At 37.0% G+C, this 18,715-nt stretch overlaps 1 protein-coding gene and 2 pseudogenes across 2 annotated transcripts; all 3 read left to right on the forward strand.

Moving 5' to 3' along the window:
- Positions 1 to 299: 299 nt before the first annotated feature.
- LOC141816301 (uncharacterized) lies at positions 300 to 5,462 on the forward strand. 2 transcript variants are annotated; one of them, XM_074704105.1, is made up of 9 exons: positions 300 to 687; positions 1,973 to 2,082; positions 2,543 to 2,599; positions 2,681 to 2,980; positions 3,501 to 3,751; positions 3,846 to 4,152; positions 4,302 to 4,575; positions 4,836 to 5,098; positions 5,255 to 5,462. In XM_074704105.1, exons 1-8 carry the CDS (start codon positions 340 to 342, stop codon positions 5,088 to 5,090), a joined length of 1,902 nt encoding a protein of 633 aa, XP_074560206.1. In that variant the 5' UTR covers positions 300 to 339; the 3' UTR covers positions 5,091 to 5,098; positions 5,255 to 5,462. The 2 variants fall into 2 exon arrangements, with proteins under 2 accessions (XP_074560206.1, XP_074560207.1); XM_074704106.1 differs by having other exon boundaries at positions 5,324 to 5,462.
- A 3,044-nt stretch (positions 5,463 to 8,506) lies between these two features.
- Positions 8,507 to 11,534, forward strand: LOC141816300 (disease resistance protein RPM1-like; annotated as a pseudogene).
- A 2,226-nt stretch (positions 11,535 to 13,760) lies between these two features.
- On the forward strand, positions 13,761 to 18,330 carry LOC141816311 (uncharacterized; annotated as a pseudogene).
- Positions 18,331 to 18,715: the final 385 nt, after the last annotated feature.

Genomic DNA, 18,715 nt, shown 5'->3' on the forward strand with positions numbered 1-18,715 from the left:
ATTCAGATTTCAAATGAAGCAAAAAATATCCGGATTAATCACGTGAGGTAAATAGGTGCGTCACGTGCAATGGAATAATTCCAAAAGAACCGTAAAATTGAGCCAATCGACTCCCGTGTCCGGTTCAGGTTGAGAACTTGAGAGATCACACCAAACCGCCAGATCTATCATCTATTTCAGCTGAACCGGAAAATTAACCGGTGGATTCTAACTTCGAACCGTGGTTCAGCACGACGGCTTGCTTTGACTACGTTATTTACGAATCTGACCTTCTTCTCCATTCGCACCGTTCGAGACCAACTCCTACAAAAGGGGAAGCTCTCCTTCCACCGCAAGGAGATGCTGCTGCGTTATCGCCTCCGCCTCTCTTCCCCTCTCCTCTCCCTCTTCCCTTCCCAGATTCCCCGGTCCGTTCGTGTTCCCCCTAGGCCAGCGGTCGGACTCGGTTCCTCTCTCGCGCGGAGCCGGCGACCCGATCGCCAGATCGGATTCGGAGCGGGACCGCCAAGGGGAAGTTACGTGGTTGTTGGATCGATGGAGTCCGCCACCGAGGCGCGGGATCCGGCTGCCGCAGTTCCTGATGGTGGTAGCGGCCGCGCGCGGTTGAAGCTCGAGGAGTTGAATTGGGACCACTCCTTCGTCAGGGAGCTGCCTGGGGATCCCAGAACCGACACGATCCCCCGCCAGGTGAAGTCCCCTTCGCCTTCCACGGATTTACTTGTGCATAGTTTCTCTGTCATGTTCTTCCCCCACTCGAATCCGCGTTTCGGAGAGATATTGTTTTGGATGTTAATTTGTTTTGATGTGTTTTCTAGGTTAACTTGGGAAAAAAATCCTTTTGGGGAGAGTAAAAATAACAAGAAGATTATAATATTACTTGATCATGGTAGATTTGGTGTATAGATGACTGGAGATGATCTTGAGTTAGTAGTTTCCTGACATCTGCTTAAAGGAATCGCGTGTCTCGACTATGTATGTTTCCAATTTATATTCAAAGGAGGAAGTTTGTTCATTTCCTAGTTTCTGTCAAGAAATTCGCACTTCCATGTCCCCATTGAGCAGGAGAGTGAAGGAGTGGGTTTTCTGGACCGAAAAGATGCGGTGGTAATTATCATGGCCATTTCCATTATTAATTCTCTGCAAAGTTGGTTCTTTGCTGCATGAACACTTGCGTAGTGCAGTTTGTTTAATGATAGAGTTTAAGGTTGTTACAGATTCCTCAGTCTGAAAGAGCGTCTTATTTATGAGGCCATAAGATAAAATATCTCAAATTTATGCCTCAATATGTGAGGCTTTTAGAGAATGATTTAAGGATGTTGCAGTAAGGTTCTAACTATTTATAAAATGCATAAGATTGGCCGTGATCTGACAAGATTAATGTTTGATGCCTGTCAACTGTAAGGGTATGCTTACTTGGAGGGAATAGGAGAAAATGGAGGGAGATAAAGGGCTGGAGAGTGTGAAAAAAAGAAGCAACTTCCCCTCCTTAATAGAAAAGGTGAGAGATGAATGGGATGAGATGATCCTCTTCCCTCCTTTTCCTCCACAATGGATACCTTTTTCCCTTTTTACTTCGACCATTCCCCTTTTTTTAGTGAACAACCAAGTGGTTCATCTCTCTCATCTCACTCCTTTCCCTTGCCATTCCACTCTCGTTCACCTTTCCCCACCCTTTCAATTCCCCTCCCCAAGTAAACATAGCCTGAGTAGCCATTATCTTGCTGTGACTTTGAATGGCATTGTAGATGAATTGGAACAAACCACAAAGGTGGAGTTAGTTAATTGTTTTTTTTTTAGATGAAAAATCAACTTAATGATTTTTAGATTTAGAATTCAAGAACACTTTCATAGTGACAGTATATTGTTCAGCAAAATTAGTTCTCAATCACACTTATTAAAAAACACTACAATGTATAGCACCTGTTCATCATAGCAAATTCTATTAGCTAATCCCTTTTCCAAATGTTTTCAGGTGCTTCATGCATGTTACACAAAAGTATCTCCATCTGCTGAAGTGGAAAATCCTGAACTTGTAGCTTGGTCGGAAAGAACTGCAGAGTTGCTTGATTTAGACCCAAAAGTGTAGGCATCTTTATCGAATTACCTTTGATGCTTAAGTTGCATAAGATGGTGTTCTTTCTGATTCAAAAAGTTGGCATTTAAAATTAAATATATGCATTCAATTTCGCATTTGACTGGTTTTGTAGATCCAAATTTCTTTTCCTGATTCCTATTCCAAAAGTATGCCCCACCATGTGCCCCCTTCTTTCTGGTCAGTACTGATGCTATGTCTCAAGACTTTCTTCCACCTGGATATTGGATCCTGTGCTCCACTGTAGCTTCTGCATCAATTGCCTGTCTAAGAATATTATGGCTAGCATATGCTTTTGTTTTCTTTCAGTCTTCGAAAGATACATGGGAAACCTATAGTCTTTATTCTTTTAGCGATATAGATGGGATTTGTCTTCTAGTTTGGATATCGTATAATTTGACATTTGCTTTGTTCTTTTTATCATGATTCCATCCTCTGTCTGGTTGCTAGGTTTGAGCAGCCTGATGTCCCATTAATATTCTCTGGAGCATCACCTTTGAAGGGAGGGTTAGTTGTGAACTATACACTTTAATTGAGCACCTCTCTTGTTTCAGCTAATGAAGATGATATTAAGGTTATCTTTTGTAGGCTACCTTATGCACAGTGCTATGGGGGTCACCAATTTGGGGTGTGGGCTGGTCAGCTAGGGGATGGACGTGCTATTACTCTCGGAGAGTTCCTGAATTCTCATGGTGAAAGATGGGAGTTGCAGCTCAAGGGTGCAGGGAAGACTCCTTACAGTAGATTTGCAGATGGTCTGGCAGTACTTAGAAGTAGCATCCGTGAATTTCTTTGTAGTGAGGCTATGCATGGACTTGGAATCCCTACTACTCGTGCACTCTGCCTTGTTACTACCGGCAAACTTGTCAATCGAGATATGTTTTATGAGTATGTCACTGCTGCAAATATTTAAATTTGTTTTCTCTTAGCTCTAACATTGATAATTATTAAGAATTTGTAGTATCATACATTTTGTAGGTAGACATTAACATAGTTGATTTGATTGTGTTGATAGTAGCCTACATTATATGATTATGATCATGCACTTTGAGGTAGCAAATATCAGAAACATTGATATATCTCATTAGAATCATCCATTTAATTGAATTTGCTACATCGAGTGCTTTTGCCATTCAGTTTTATAATTGAGGTAAGAGTGATAGGCTGATAGCACATGATTGATTAGTCATACAATAGCTCTATACCTATGAGTGCTATGCTGACAAATGATTGGATTTTGATAACTAGAAGACTTCAAATCCTCGCGTGTACTTAGTGTTTCTACTTGACCTGGACCTGGAATTACTTTGTATGTATATGCTTTGGAAATTGGAATAGCAACACTTTATTCAAAGATTCGTAACCTTTTGTGATTATATCATATTCACTTATGTTGTGGATGTTGCAGTGGCAATTCTAAGGATGAACCCGGTGCGGTTGTTTGCCGTGTTGCTCAGTCCTTCCTGCGTTTTGGTTCATATCAGATTCATGCATCCAGGGGAAAAGAAGACCTTGAACTTGTTCGCACTTTGGCAGATTACACAATCCTCCACCATTTTCCTCACATTGAAAAAATAAACAAAAGTGATGTTTTGTCTTTTGAGGTTGGTGGTGAGGGATCGTCGTCGGTGGTAGATTTGACATCCAACAAGTATGCAGGTACTAATCTTCAATACAAAATTATTGTAGATATTTAGTTCTTTTATTAGTACCTAAAAGCTCATTAGCTTTGTGTTAAATGGTTCAATATCAGCTTGGTCAGTTGAGGTTGCTGAGCGTACTGCTTCTTTGGTTGCAAGTTGGCAGGGAGTTGGCTTCACTCATGGTGTTTTAAACACGGATAACATGAGTGTGTTGGGTCTTACAATTGATTATGGGCCTTTCGGTTTCTTAGATGCTTTTGATCCAAGTTATACTCCTAATACTACAGACCTTCCTGGGAGAAGGTATTGTTTTGCAAATCAGCCTGATATCGGCTTGTGGAACATTGCACAATTCACAGCTACTTTATCATCTGCGAAGTTGATCAGCAAAGAGGAGGCCAACTATGCCATGGAAAGGTGGTTTGTTTTCCTTTTACTACGAGATTATGTTTGTGATAATGTGCTATTTCATCATCACCATTGAGCCTTGCTTGTCCCGACTAACTTGAATTTTGAGTAGCGGTATGAATCTGATCCTTGTTGACATAATTGCTCTTCTTTTGCAGGTATGGAGATAAATTCATGGGCGAATACCAGTCCATAATGACCAGTAAACTAGGTCTATCCAAGTACAACAAACAACTCATAAGCACCCTCCTTAACAACATGGCCGTCGACAAAGTTGATTACACAAACTTCTTCCGGCTGCTTTCAAATGTCAAAGCGGACGCTACCATTTCGAAAGCTGAGCTCCTTGTTCCTCTTAAAGCTGCTTTACTGGACATTGGCCCTGAGAGGAAGGAGGCATGGACCACTTGGGTGCAAACCTATATTGAGGAGGTATTGTTTTTGTGTCACACCTTTACACTATTTGTGGCATTTCTAACATCCATGCTCTGCAGCCATTCCATTTCTCTTTGTACAGATTAGGTCCAATAGAAATTGTTATAAGAGTAATTATTAGAGTTTGATACCCCAATTAGTCCTCATGTTGATTAAGGGGTCGAGGATGTGGCTTGCTTACTATGTTTCTTTGGATATTTGATTACCTTGTAAAACTCTTTCCTTACTGCTGCTTTTTTCTTTCTTTCTTTCTAAAGTTGGTTTCAAGCGGCGTCTCTGACGATGAGCGCAAGGTCACAATGAACTCCGTCAACCCGAAATACATCCTCCGCAACTACCTATGCCAAAGTGCCATTGACGCCGCTGAGCAAGGTGACTCTGGAGAGGTTCAGAGACTGCTGAAACTAATTGAGCACCCGTACGACGAACAACCAGGAATGGAGAAGTATGCCCGGCTGCCTCCGGCATGGGCTTACCGGCCTGGTGTTTGCATGCTGTCATGCTCATCTTGAGGGTGGTGGTGAGTTTGTATATATAGTTTTAAAAGGGTTTTATTTTTTCTTGATGATGAAAAAAAAAATACAAGTATAGCTTCTTCTTTGTAATATTGTTTACTTTCACTTATGCTTAATTTATGCTTTTTAATTTCTCTATTCTGATAGCAATTGCACTGCAGTTGCCTGCCATGGCCTAAACCTCACTATCTGCATCCAAAGATGAAACAATGCAAGATTTTTCTTTGTAGGAGAAGAACATCCAAACTCAGAGGAATTTGGTTTGTGAGATATAGGGGTGATTCTTCGTAATCATCCGCTAGGCTAGACGACAAGTAGGAACAGAACAGTATGTAAAACCTCAAATTGTAAGTGTTTTATTTCATGTTATTGTATGCAATTGTTCATGCATATCAATATAGAACAGGAAAGAGCTCAGAATCAAAGAAGAAACAGAGGATTATGGAAAACAAAAAGGAAATACACAGATGAATGGAAATGCAAAAGAACTCGACAAACCATTTTGCAGACTGAATGGATCAAAATTTGTAAGACGAGAAGGTGTGAGGTTACATTTGCTTTAGCAGCTCATTCAGCTTGTAGACAATAGAGCTGGCGAATGCTCCCAGAGGCTGTGAAAACATCTTTGGGTCAGTAGAGAAACTCCCCAAGGACGTTTGAGAATCTTTAGAATGTAAAATTTTTTAAAAATAAATAGATAAATAAAAAAATCAAGAGATGGGAGGATCATAAGTTTCATGCAATAAAATTGACAATAATATGATTGCAGAGTTTTCAATTATACGAATATGCTTTCATAGTAAAGAGTACTATGGTTGCTTATGAAGGTTAATTTGTTTGTTTTACTGAAAATATTTTTTAATTTTTTTTAGTGTTAATTATATTCAATGATGATTTTTTTTTCATGATCAACAGAAAATATGATCATCACTGACAGAAATCCTGTTTTGTGTGTGTGTGTGTGTTTCCTTCGATCTAGTGCACTTTTCTTCTCCCATGTGTTGTGTTCTTTCCAAATTATTAAAGTAGGAACTTCATTTAATTTTTGCAAATGCATGACGAACTGATTAATCACTTTATATTCAGCTTCGCAGCCACGCAAAAGACGGCAGGCCTTCCTTGACAAATGAACTGAGATGTCCAAAACTACAAACTTGTACTAAAGCAGCTTTTATCGAATTAAGTGGAAGGTTATCGAGATAGAAAAGCATGGTAGAAGTTGGGATTACAGACATATAGGATTCTAAGGCAATTGAGAGGGAGTTATGTGATGCTCCATCGAGGCTTGGATTGAACAGGTGACGCAATTTCCTTTACTTTTATGACTTTTATTAATTCCTCGATGCATTCAACTGAGTTCGCATTCAATCACACGATTTGAGGCCATAAAACACTTATAATTTTTTCATGAATTGTGTATTATATATAGGTCAGGGCACCGTCAGACCTTTGTTGCAATCTTGCTAAGCTTGGCGTGGTACTGATTCTCGATCGGTTAGAAAAGATGGAGAGAGATCTTTCTGAACTTGCAAGCAGGAGAGATCCATATGATTTAACAATAAGTGGCAACGACGATACAGTGAAGAACACACATCATCATCATCGAGTTTGTCATCTTGGAATGGGTGGATTTGGAAAAAAATACTCTTGCCAAACAAACTGCAGCGAGGAGGGAGCTGTAACTGAAATTGAGATCTAAAAGGATTAATATGTAATAGTGTTGGGTAATTAAATACAGGCAGGTAGCATAAACACAACTTCATTTGTGCTGCAAAGCCCATACCCTAATCTATTCTTTTCTTGCACACCGTTTATAGAATTTATATTATTTTTAAACATTATTGTCCTTACTATAATCAACTGGGCTGTCTATATCTGTGGGGCCCGTGACAAGCAGCCTGTCTAAAATGAGTCCTCAATAATGCACCCTTGTTGAATGAGTCTTCGTTAATGTAAATTAATCTTTTTTTTTAATATGGATAATAAAAAGATAAATCATCACAAATAAAAAATCCTCGCCATCGTGGGGCCCTTGTTACTGACAGTCATTTAAATACGCATCAATAATGCAAGTGAATTATTGACAATCAATGTGCGCCCATGTGAAAAATAGATACTATCTCTATCTATTGGGGCCCGTGACAAACAACCTTGTTGAATGAGTCATCAGTCCTCAATAATGCAAATTATTCCTTTTTAATGTAAAAATATTAGTGATGTGTTTACTTTGAAAGAAGGAAAAGATTAATATCTGATTGAGCAAAAATTATTCCTTTTTATTTCATTAAAAAGACTATTGTGTTCACGAAAAAAAAAAATCAATTGAGCAAAAATTAATATCTGATTGGTCACATTACACGAGTAAAATGATTAAACCTAGATAAATTAATAAGTATATTTATTTTTAATCAATGTGGGCCTAAAAACAGATTCTATCAATCTATTTGGGGCCCGTGACATGCAACCTTGTTGAATGAGTCTTTAATAATGCAAATTAATTTCTTTTTTTTAATATGGATAATAAAAAGATGAATCATCACAAATAAAAAATCCTCGCTATCGTGGAGTCCTTGTGACTCACAGTCACTTAAATATGCATCAATAATGCAAGCGAATTATTGACCGTCATCAATATGCGCCCACGTGAAAAAATGTGGGGCCCATGACAAACAACCTTGTTGAATGAGTCCTCGGTCCTCAATAATGCAAATTATTCTTTTTTAATGTAAAAATATTTGTGATGTGTTTACTTTGAAGGAAGGAAAAGATAAAAGTGAAATTTACATAATTTTCAAAATATTTCATGTAAGAAAATTATTAAAGTCAATAATTGAATTACTTACTCATGATTGTAATGTATATATATTTTGTAATATTATAAAGTCAATAATTGAATTACTTACTCATGATTTTTTTTTAAAAAAAAAATCTCGAATCTTCGAAATATCTAATATTTCATTAAAAAGACTAATGTGTTCACGATAAAAAAAAAAATTGATAGACCAAAAATTAATATCTAATTGGTCACATTACACGAGTAAAATGATTAAAGCTAGATAAATTAATAAGTATATTTATTTGTAATCAATGTGGGCCCATATGTTGAAGAATTAGTCGCATTGTTAATCAATGTGGGCCCATAAAAACAGATTCCATCTATCTATTTGGGGCCCGTGACATGCAACCTTGTTGAATGAGTCTTCAATAATGCAAATTAATTTTTTTTAAATATGGATAATAAAAAGATGAATCATCACAAATAAAAAATCCTCGCCATCGTGGGGCCCTTTGATTCACAGCCACTTAAATACGCATCAATAATGCAAGCGAATTATTAACCGTCAATGTGCACCCGCCCATGTGAAAAAATAGATACTACCTATCTCTATCTATTGGGGAAATGAGTTCTCAAGATGGAGGCGGCGTTCATCTCCTTCCTGATCAACAAGTTCGGCGAAATCGCATTCGACCAAGCGCAGAGCAGATGCTCTCAGCTACTGCTGCAGCACACAACTCCACCTTTAGATCAGATTCACGCTCGCATAGAACGAAACTTCACTACGTTCAGATTGATGAAGAATTTCCTTGAAAGATCTAATCAGTCGACTGCTGCCTCTGATGATGATGACTGGACCCAAGCGGTGACACAGTTTCCTTTACTTTTATGTTTACGAAATTTTTTTTTTTTTTCCATGCTTTTAACTGATCGTTTTTTAAGGAATTTAATCAAATTATTGATGTCATAAAATATAAAATTTAATTTTTATGAATTATATGATAGGTGAGAGTGGTAGCCTTCAAGATGGAAGACATCCTTGATGAATACCTCTATCTAGTTGGAGAGCAACGTGGAAGAACATGGAAGAATTTTCTCTCAAGACCATCAAACCTTTGTTGCAGTCTTGCCAAAGCTTGGCGTGGTATTGATTCTCAGTTAGAAAACATGGAGAGAGATCTTTCTGAACTTGCAAGAGCGAAAGATCTATTTGGCAATGAGAATAGAGTGAAGAATTCAGAAAGAGACACACATCATTATCGAGTTTGTGACCGATGTTAATTGATGAAGATGATGTAGTGGGGATAGAAGAGAACAAATCTAAGTTGGTTTCATGGTTGACTAATTCTGATACTTGCAGGGAGATGACAGCAATTGCAGTATGGGGAATGGGTGGCCAAGGAAAAACTACTCTCGTCGCAAATGTCTATCGCAATAATGCTGTGAAGAGTCACTTTGATTGTCAGGTATGGGTTACAGTCTCACAAACTTATAGTGTGGAAGAACTCCTAAGAACAATGATCCAAGAAATCTTCAAGGGAAAAAAATGGAGCCTGTCCCAAATGGTATCACTACCATGCTACAATTAGAGTTATTTGAAATCATTCGAGAAAGTTTGCAGGGAAAGAGATATATAATTGTGTTAGATGATGTTTGGCGTGTAGACTTGTGGAATGATATTAGTCGTGCTTTTGTTGATAGCAACAATGGAAGTAGACTCATTGTTACAACTAGAATGCATGAAGTAGCAAGGATGGCAAACGAAGAATATATCATGGAGCTGCAACAACTTAATGAAAAAGATGCATGGACTTTGTTTTGCAAGAAGGCATTCGGAAGAGAGAACAGTAAAGATTGTCCAAAAGAGCTTGAGGATTACACCGGTAGGATTTTGAACAAGTGTGGAGGCTCACCGTTAGCTATTGTAGCAATTGGCAGTTTATTATCGTTCAAGGAAAAGAGTGAAACTGAATGGAAGAAAGTCCATGATCGCCTTCATTGGGAGTTTGAAAACAACCCTGCGCTAGATAAAGTGAAGAATATTCTCAACCTGAGCTTCAATGATTTGCCTTACTATCTAAAGAATTGTTTTGTATATTGTAGCATCTTCCCTGAAGATTATAAAATAAGAAGGAAGAAACTAATCCGATTGTGGGTAGCTGAAGGATTCGTGGAGGCAAGGAGCAGTAACAGATCAAATGGAAGAGGAGGCTGAAGACTATCTTGCTGAACTTGTGGATCGGTCCATGCTTCAGGTGGTGAGAGAAATTACTAGTGGGAGGCTGAAGGCTTTCAGAATGCATGATGTTGTAAGAGAGGTAACACTAGCAATATCTAGAAAGGCAAAATTTTGCATGATTCTTGATGGTTCACAATCAGTTTTGGACAATCAAACTCGTCGCCTTTCCATTCAAACAAATGATGAATCCCTTGATTTAACTACAAGCCTGCTGAGCCTTTCACGACTTCGCTCTTTGGTTGTGTTTTCTATTTGCAATTTTAGTTCAGGCTCCCTGAGAGCAGTCTTAATCCGTTTCAAAACGTTGAGGGTGTTGGAGCTGCAAGGAGTTCAAATTTCCAACTTACCAAATGAAGTTTCAGCCTTGTTTAACCTTCACTATTTGGGTTTGAGGGATACAAAAGTGGAACAACTTCCCAACAATATCCAAAAGCTCCAGAGTTTGCAAACACTCGACCTCCGTGGTTCCAGAATAAAGAAGCTCCCACACGGTGTGACACAACTGAAGCAACTTCGTCACCTATTTGCAACTGACACTGTGAAGTTGAATTTGGGGGATCAACTGTAGTTGGCTGTTTTCCAACTCTTGAAGGGGCATGTCAGTGGAAGAACCTACAAACCCTGCAATCAGTTAAAGCAAACGAGAAGCTTGTACAACTATTGGGAGATATGAAAGAGCTCCGATCATTAGAAGTTGTGAAGGTGGAACAAGCCCATTGTCCTCAGCTTTGCACCTCATTGACTAAGATGAGTAACCTTCGTAACTTACGCTTACACTCCGATGCAAGTGAAGGGCTCAACTTTGAAATGTTAAATTCTCCACCTCCTCTACTTCAGAAGTTGGATTTGTGGGGGAGATTATTTGAAGGAAAAATGCCTAGGTTTATTTGTTCCTGTGCAGAACTCACACGTGTGCGTCTGTGGGGCTCAAAGCTAATCGAAGATCCACTTCCTTCATTCGGCCAATTGCCTAAACTAGCGGAGTTCAGGTTGATGGGATGATGCATATGATGGGCAAAAACTGCACTTTAAAACCGGTTGGTTCCTTAATCTTAAGCGGCTTTACTTGCAGGATTGAAGAATTTAAATGACATTGTGATAGAGGAAGGTGCCATGATAAGTTTGCGTGAACTATTTATGATTGATCTTAGAGAATTAAAGATGGTCCCTAGTGGCATAGAGTTTCTCACCCATCTCGAAACTCTCTTTCTACGAGGAATGCCTGAGGAGCTAAGGGAAAAATTAAGAAAGGATGATGACAACGAAGACCGACAAAGAATTAGACACATCTTAAATGTTGTTATATGGGAAGAAGATTAGACGTATTTTAAATGTTATGTGGGAAACAAATTGTTCATAAAATCATTGTATTGTATGTGTATTTTGTAAAATTATAAAGTCAATCGTCATTGAATTATTTATTCATGATGATGTTTTTTTAAAAAAAATATAGTCTCATATTTCATTGACTTTTCTTTATAAAACTATCAAATAAAAAATTATTTATATTGAGTATTAATAAAATAATTACTTATTCATTCTATCTCATAAAAATCATTACAAAATAAATAAAATAATCAAAGAACCAATTAATTTTTTAAATATAATTTAATTATTAATTTAAATAAATAAAATAAGAAAATATTTAGTGTAAATTATTTTTAAATTATTATATCTTGTTTGTAAGTTAATTTGAAGATAGAAAAATAAATGGCATCATCAAAAATATTATTAAATTAAAAAATTTCTCATAACATCAATTAGATAATTACTTAAATACACACATAATCCTAAAAGTTTATCAAAGATAAAAAAAAACGTCCTAAGATGCAAAGAAAAAATCATAATAAATTATAAATCTTAAATTATAAATCCAAACATATACAAATTCCTAAATTACAAAAGATAAAAATTATCAAAAGTACTCTAAATATAAAAAAAACTTAAAATTTATTAAAAAATAAAAATTATCAAAAATAATAATAATAATCTTCAGAATCCTCTTGTATCAATCATCTCAGTTTGAAAAAAACTAATTGAATTTAAATTAGTATTAGATGGTAATCAAAAGGAAGATCATCAAATATCAAATCGATAAAATCTATTAATAGTTATTGGATTTTGAAAATCCTCGATGATCCAAAGGCAATTTTATTTCTAAATTTAAGAAATTAAAAATCAATTTCACACTCATCGATTCCATGTCGCTTCAAATGCAGCACTACTGTACTTCAGTATTTTAAGCGCTTCGTGATAAATCACAGCTATAGTCAGCTTCAACAAAAGATTCCTAGAGTTGCTCCTTCAAGCGAATTAGTTCCGCACTAGCTTCGTTCAAGGAATTATATATTTGAATTATCAAAAAAAAATATTGACTTTTCTCTATTACACTATAAAATAAAAAATTATTTATGTTGAGTACTGAGAATCATTTCTAAATAAAATAATAATTATTCAACGTATCTATAAAAAAATTAACATAATAAATAAAATAATCAAGATCAAATTAAAATAAAAAAAGATAATTATTGGTTTAAATTATTTTTTAATTATTATATCCTTTATTGGATTTCAAAATCATTTCTCCAAAATTCATAATAAAAATTAATATATATTTAGTCACAATAAAAAATTTGTATCAAAATGATTTAAAAAATAGAGAATTTCTTCTTAATTAATATCATAAAAATAATTTCACAATAAATAAAATAATTAATTAATTAATTAATTTTTTAAAATAAAATTTATTTATTTATTTAAATAAAATAAGATATATAATTATAGGTTTAAATTATTATATACTGTATATCAATTTGAAATTATTTTTTAATTATTATATACTCTATATCCTCTAGGTTGCTTTTTATTAGAACCATGTTGGTAGCTTCTATCTATGGCGATGTCAGTGTCAATGTCGATCGTCATGTCTAACAAACAATTGGGGAGTCATTAATGTCATCCATCGCAAACCATGGCAATTGTCAAACCTTTAGCTTGAAGTAAGAGAAGAAGCTTCATAGATTGACAATAGCCCTTTTTGCTTATTTAGATATGAAATAGCCCTAAAAATGAATGAGCAAAGTGTGAAAGAAAATATTTATATTTTATAAAATTATAAAGTCAATAATTGAAATGTTTACTTATGATTTTTATTTTTTTAAAAAAAATCTCACGCTCCATTGACTTTCTCTTGCAAACTACAAAATAAAAAAAATTATGTTGAGTAGAATTTTTTTTTCTAAATAAAATAATTATTATACATCATAAAGATAATTACATCTAATTAAATTTTAGAATATGATTTAATTATTAATTTAAATAAATAAAATAAGAGAATTATAGGAGTGCATCGCGTAACTACTTAGGCTGCGTTTGGTACGACGTAATGTAATCACGCTTGTAATGTAATCAAGTTTGTAATGTAATGTAATGTAATCAAGCGACTTTGATTACAAGAATGATTACATTAGTGAAGGAATGCATGTAAAGAGAGCGGAGGCATGAACTTGAGAGATAGTGCACTCGGATTCTTCGTTGATCAAGCGACTATTGTAAATTCGAGATCTCATCCTTTTGGTTGTTGAGTCCTTAATAGATGCTACTCAAAAAATGATGGATTAATTTGAGTAGGATAGTGCCTTCGAAGACCTCAATGGTGGTGGCTCACCGAGGCGGCTTCACGCTGGTGCTTCTCAAGGTGCTCTCAGGTTTCTCACGGAAGAACATCAACCTAACAAAGCAAAAGGTGATCAACTCATCATCGAAGGCGGACAAGTCACCAGTGCTCATCTTGGACGTGAGGGCGAGGAAGGGGACGCTCAACCCGTTCTCCTATGTTACTTTGAGGGCTCGTCGGAGGACGCGAAGGCAAACGAGGCCATCAAAGAGAGATCTCCTTGATCGTCGAGTTCGCAAGGATCTTAGGGTGCTACGCCGCCGACGCCAACATCTACGACCTCCATTAATAACTGGAGCATACTTCACAATAAGCAGATAGGATCCTAAGGCAATTGAGAGGGAGTTATGTGATGCTCCATCTCATCCAGCTTTTTTTTTGTGTTTCCTTCGATATGATCTCGCATTTTCCTTCCATCAGAAGGCAATTTTCTTCTTCCAATCCCTGTGAATTATTGGTTCTAGTATAACAATATTTGTCTTTCCAGCGAAGCGAAGAATGTGTTGTGCTCTTTGCAAGTTCCTAAACTGGGGAACCACATTTAATTTAAATGTCCATAGCTGATGACGAACCGATTGATCCATCCACTTTTCATTTTCTTTTCTGTTAGTTTTATTTAAATTTGGCTCATTTAGATGTTATCAAATTCTATTGACTTTAGAACTATCTAACTTGAACTTATTGGTTTAAATATTATTAAATTTTCAATTCAAATTTATTTTGATTGTTTACATTTTAAATTTATTTATTTTAATTTTTTATTTATTTAATATGTTTATAAGAATTTTATTAGTAAACATAATTTAAAAATATTGTTCATAAACATTGTTCAAACCTTTAAACAAATCCAAATGTTCATTTCTTTATTAATTAATATCAACGAAATGAATGGAAAGAATAGACGTAAATTTTGATGATAGATAATCACTTAATCAATCTTAACATGAATTTTAAGTCAAGGAGCACTAGTAAGATGCGTTCGATCAAGGAATGCCTGACAAAATAATATTGATCAAGGAAAATAAGATGCAATCCAGACCACCTCTGGCAAAATCAAGATGATGGGTTCACTGGCAGACGAGCTATGCAGGAAACACCAACTTTGAGTTCCTCTTGCAAACAAAGAAATTGCCACAAAACAAGGCTCAAGTTGAGGTTTTGGGACAGAGTGTGTTTGCTGATCTACTTGGGATGAAAACAATTAAAGGGAAAAAAAATATGATTAAAAGGAGCTCAATTTGGAAGACCCAAAAAATTATAAGCTTAGCTTGAAGGAGAGCAAATATGAAGTCTTGGACTATGTAGGAAAAAATAAGGATCAAGATTGAATAAACTCAAAATATTAAAAACAAAAACAAAAATATGAATGACAAAAAAATGTTTTAAATAAATTAACAAGAGTTCACTGGCTGATTACAGGCAGCATAAACATCAAGGTAACTATTTCAATCAAGGTATCTATTTCAAGGTAACTATTACAGGGAGCCTCATTTAACTGTGCATGAAGTAAATAGATAGATAATCCTTAGATGTCGGTGCTGTGAATGTAACGCAAAGAATAATTACCTATGGATCCTGTGCTCCACTTTAGTTTCTGCATCAATTGGGGTTTGTCTTCTAGTTTGGATATCGTATAATTTGACATTTGCTTTGTTCTTTTTATCATGATTCCATCCTCTGTCTGGTTGCTAGGTTTGAGCAACCTGATGTCCCATTAATATTCTCTGGAGCATCACCTTTGAAGGGAGGGTTAGTTGTGAACTATACACTTTAATTGAGCACCTCTCTTTGCGTCAGCTAATGAAGATGATATTAAGGTTATCTTTTGTAGGCTACCTTATGCACAGTGCTATGGGGGTCACCAATTTGGGGTGTGGGCTGGTCAGCTAGGGGACGGACGTGCTATTACTCTTGGAGAGCTCCTGAATTCTCGTGGTGAAAGATGGGAGCTGCAGCTCAATGGTGCAGGGAAGACTCCTTACAGTAGATTTGCAGATGGTCTGGCAGTACTTAGAAGTAGCATCCGTGAATTTCTTTGTAGTGAGGCTATGCATGGACTTGGAATCCCTACTACTCGTGCACTCTGCCTTGTTTCTACTGGCAAGCTTGTCAATCAAGATATGTTTTATGAGTATGTCTCTGCTGCAAATATTTACATTTGTTTTCTCTTAGCTCTGACATTGATAATTTTTAAGAATTTATACTTGTCGGTAGACATTAACATAGTTGAGGTAGCAAATATCAGAAACATTGATATATCTCATTAGAATCATCCTTTTAATTGAATTTGCTACATTCAACTTCTAAAGGAGTCCATTGATATATTTTTAGACATATATATACCACTAATCGTGTGTTTTTGCCATTCAGCTTTATAACTGAGGTAAGAGTTATAGCACATGATTGATTAGTCATACAATAGCTCTATACCTATGAGTGCTATGATGACAAATGATTGGATTTTGATAACTAAAAGACTTCAAATCCTCGCTTGTACTTAGTGTTTCTACTTGACCTGGACCTGGAATTACTTTGTATGTATATGCTATGGAAATTGGAATAGCAACACTTTATTCAAAGATTCGTAACCTTTTGTGATTATATCTGTTACGGGCGTGTAAGATGGATCTGAGATTACGTCTTGAAGGCGATCGAGTCAGCCTCAATGCCAATAAGGCCGAGTCCGATAAGGCCGAGTCCGAGATAGATGGGACCCGACCCGAACCCAACATTCACATATGTCCGCGCCGAATCCAGGAAGTTAAGTATGATTCTGCTCCCCCATACTGATCCGAGTCCTCGAAGTAGGCCTGGGTCCGAAGCCTGAAATCGACCCCTCAATATAAACTAAACCCGTCTTCGACTCGCGGTTGAGTCGAATCTGCGATAGCATCCTGGGCTGGATAACCCAGCTGGGTCCGAGAGAAAGGCCGCGCATGCCACCCGAGCCGAATCAAGCCACGCCGATTTCTCTACCTTACGTCTCATCCTACTGATTGCTCCTCTACTCGTACGATAGTATGGTATCTGACATCCCCTTCTGCGGGGTATAGAGATCCGCCGCCAACCGTACACCCCCGTCCTTGAGGGTACAAGTATCATTAAGGCGTCATTCCTCACTTGTACGGGCCTCACCTTGGAGGTAACCCCCACCTTAGTTTCGCCGTGGTACGACATTCACCTCCGATATATAAGGAGAGCCCCCTCAGCGGGGGGAGGTATGCAATCTCTGTTCTCTCGCCATTTCACTTTCATCTCTTTTCTTCCTCACTTCAGAAGCTGACTTAGGCATCGGAGTGGTCGCGCCGGTCATCCCGGCCTTCCGGCTCACGTTGTCTGTGCACGCAGGTTTTCGGCGATCCTTAGCGCCCCCACCCCCCTTCATTCCGGAGTGTTGCTGAGGAAAGGTTGGGCATTTAGAAGCTGATATTGACGGGAACTATATCATATTCACTTATGTTGTGGATGTTGCAGTGGCAATTCTAAAGACGAACCTGGTGCGGTTGTTTGCCGTGTTGCTCAGTCCTTCCTGCGTTTTGGTTCATATCAGATTCATGCATCCAGGGGAAAAGAAGACCTTGAACTTGTTCGCACTTTGGCAGATTACACAATCCTCCACCAAATTTCCTCACATTGAAAAAATGAACAAAAGTGATGGTTTGTCTTTTGAGGTTGGTGGTGAGGGATCCTCGTCGGTGGTAGATTTGACATCCAACAAGTATGCAGGTACTAATCTTCAATACAAAATTATTGTAGATATTTAGTTCTTTTATTAGTACCTAAAAACTCATTAGCTTTGTGTTAAATGGTTCAATATCAGCTTGGTCAGTTGAGGTTGCTGAGCGTACTGCTTCTTTGGTTGCAAGTTGGCAGGGAGTTGGCTTCACTCATGGTGTTTTAAACACGGATAACATGAGTGTGTTGGGTCTTACAATTGATTATGGGCCTTTTGGCTTCTTAGATGCTTTTGATCCAAGTTATACTCCGAATACTACAGACCTTCCTGGGAGAAGGTATTGTTTTGCAAATCAGCCTGATATGGGCTTGTGGAACATTGCTCAATTCACAGCTACTTTATCATCTGCGAAGTTGATCAGCAAAGAGGAGGCCAACTATGCCATGGAAAGGTGGTTTTCCTTTTACTACGAGATTATGTTTGTGATAATGTGCTATTTCATCATCACCATCAAGCCTTGTTTGTCCCGACTAACTTGAATTTTGAGTAGCTGTATGAATCTGATCCTTGTTGACATAATTGCTCTTCTTTTGCAGGTATGGAGATAAATTCATGGATGAATACCAGTCCATAATGACCAATAAACTAGGTATATCCAAGTACAACAAACAACTCATAAGCACCCCCCTTAACAACATGGCCGTCGACAAAGTTGATTACACAAACTTCTTCCGGCTGCTTTCAAATGTCAAAGCAGACGCTACCATTTCGAAAACTGAGCTACTTGTTCCTCTTAAAGCTGCTTTACTGGACATTGGCCCTGAGAGGAAGGAAGCATGGACCACTTGGGTGCAAACCTATATTGAGGAGGTATTGTTTTTGTGTCACACCTTTACACTATTTGTGGCATTTATAACATCCATGCTCTGCAACCATTCCATTTCTCTTTGTACAGATTAGGTCCAATAGAAATTGTTATAAGAGTAAAGTATTAGAGTTTGATGTTGTGGAAATCACAATAATTTCCACCAAAAGTATAATTATTAAATAATTATACTCAACAATAGCTATTAACTAAGCAAATACAAGAACACCAAAGATTTAATGAGGTTCGGCAAATAATGCCTTAATCCTCCAAAACACTATCAAAATATTTCACTAATTTATGAAATATTACAAAATATTACAAAGTAGGAGAGAACAATTGTTACGTCCCGGGAGACGACTTTCCGAGAAATTTCGGCAGCATCTCTCC

The sequence above is a fragment of the Curcuma longa genome, unplaced genomic scaffold, assembly GCF_044706935.1.
Source record: "Curcuma longa cultivar G26 ecotype Majalengka, Jawa Barat unplaced genomic scaffold, ITB_CL_G26_1.1 contig_16014, whole genome shotgun sequence".
In the NCBI taxonomy this organism is placed as follows: Eukaryota; Viridiplantae; Streptophyta; class Magnoliopsida; order Zingiberales; family Zingiberaceae; genus Curcuma; species Curcuma longa.

Coding starts and splice junctions, on each gene's coding strand:
- LOC141816301 (XM_074704105.1), top strand. CDS start 340: ATGCTGCTGCGTTATCGCCTCCGCCTCTCTTCCCCTCTCCTCTCCCTC. Junction 2,600..2,680: donor GCATCACCTTTGAAGGGAGG/GTTAGTTGTGAA, acceptor TATCTTTTGTAG/GCTACCTTATGCACAGTGCT. Junction 3,752..3,845: donor GACATCCAACAAGTATGCAG/GTACTAATCTTC, acceptor GTTCAATATCAG/CTTGGTCAGTTGAGGTTGCT.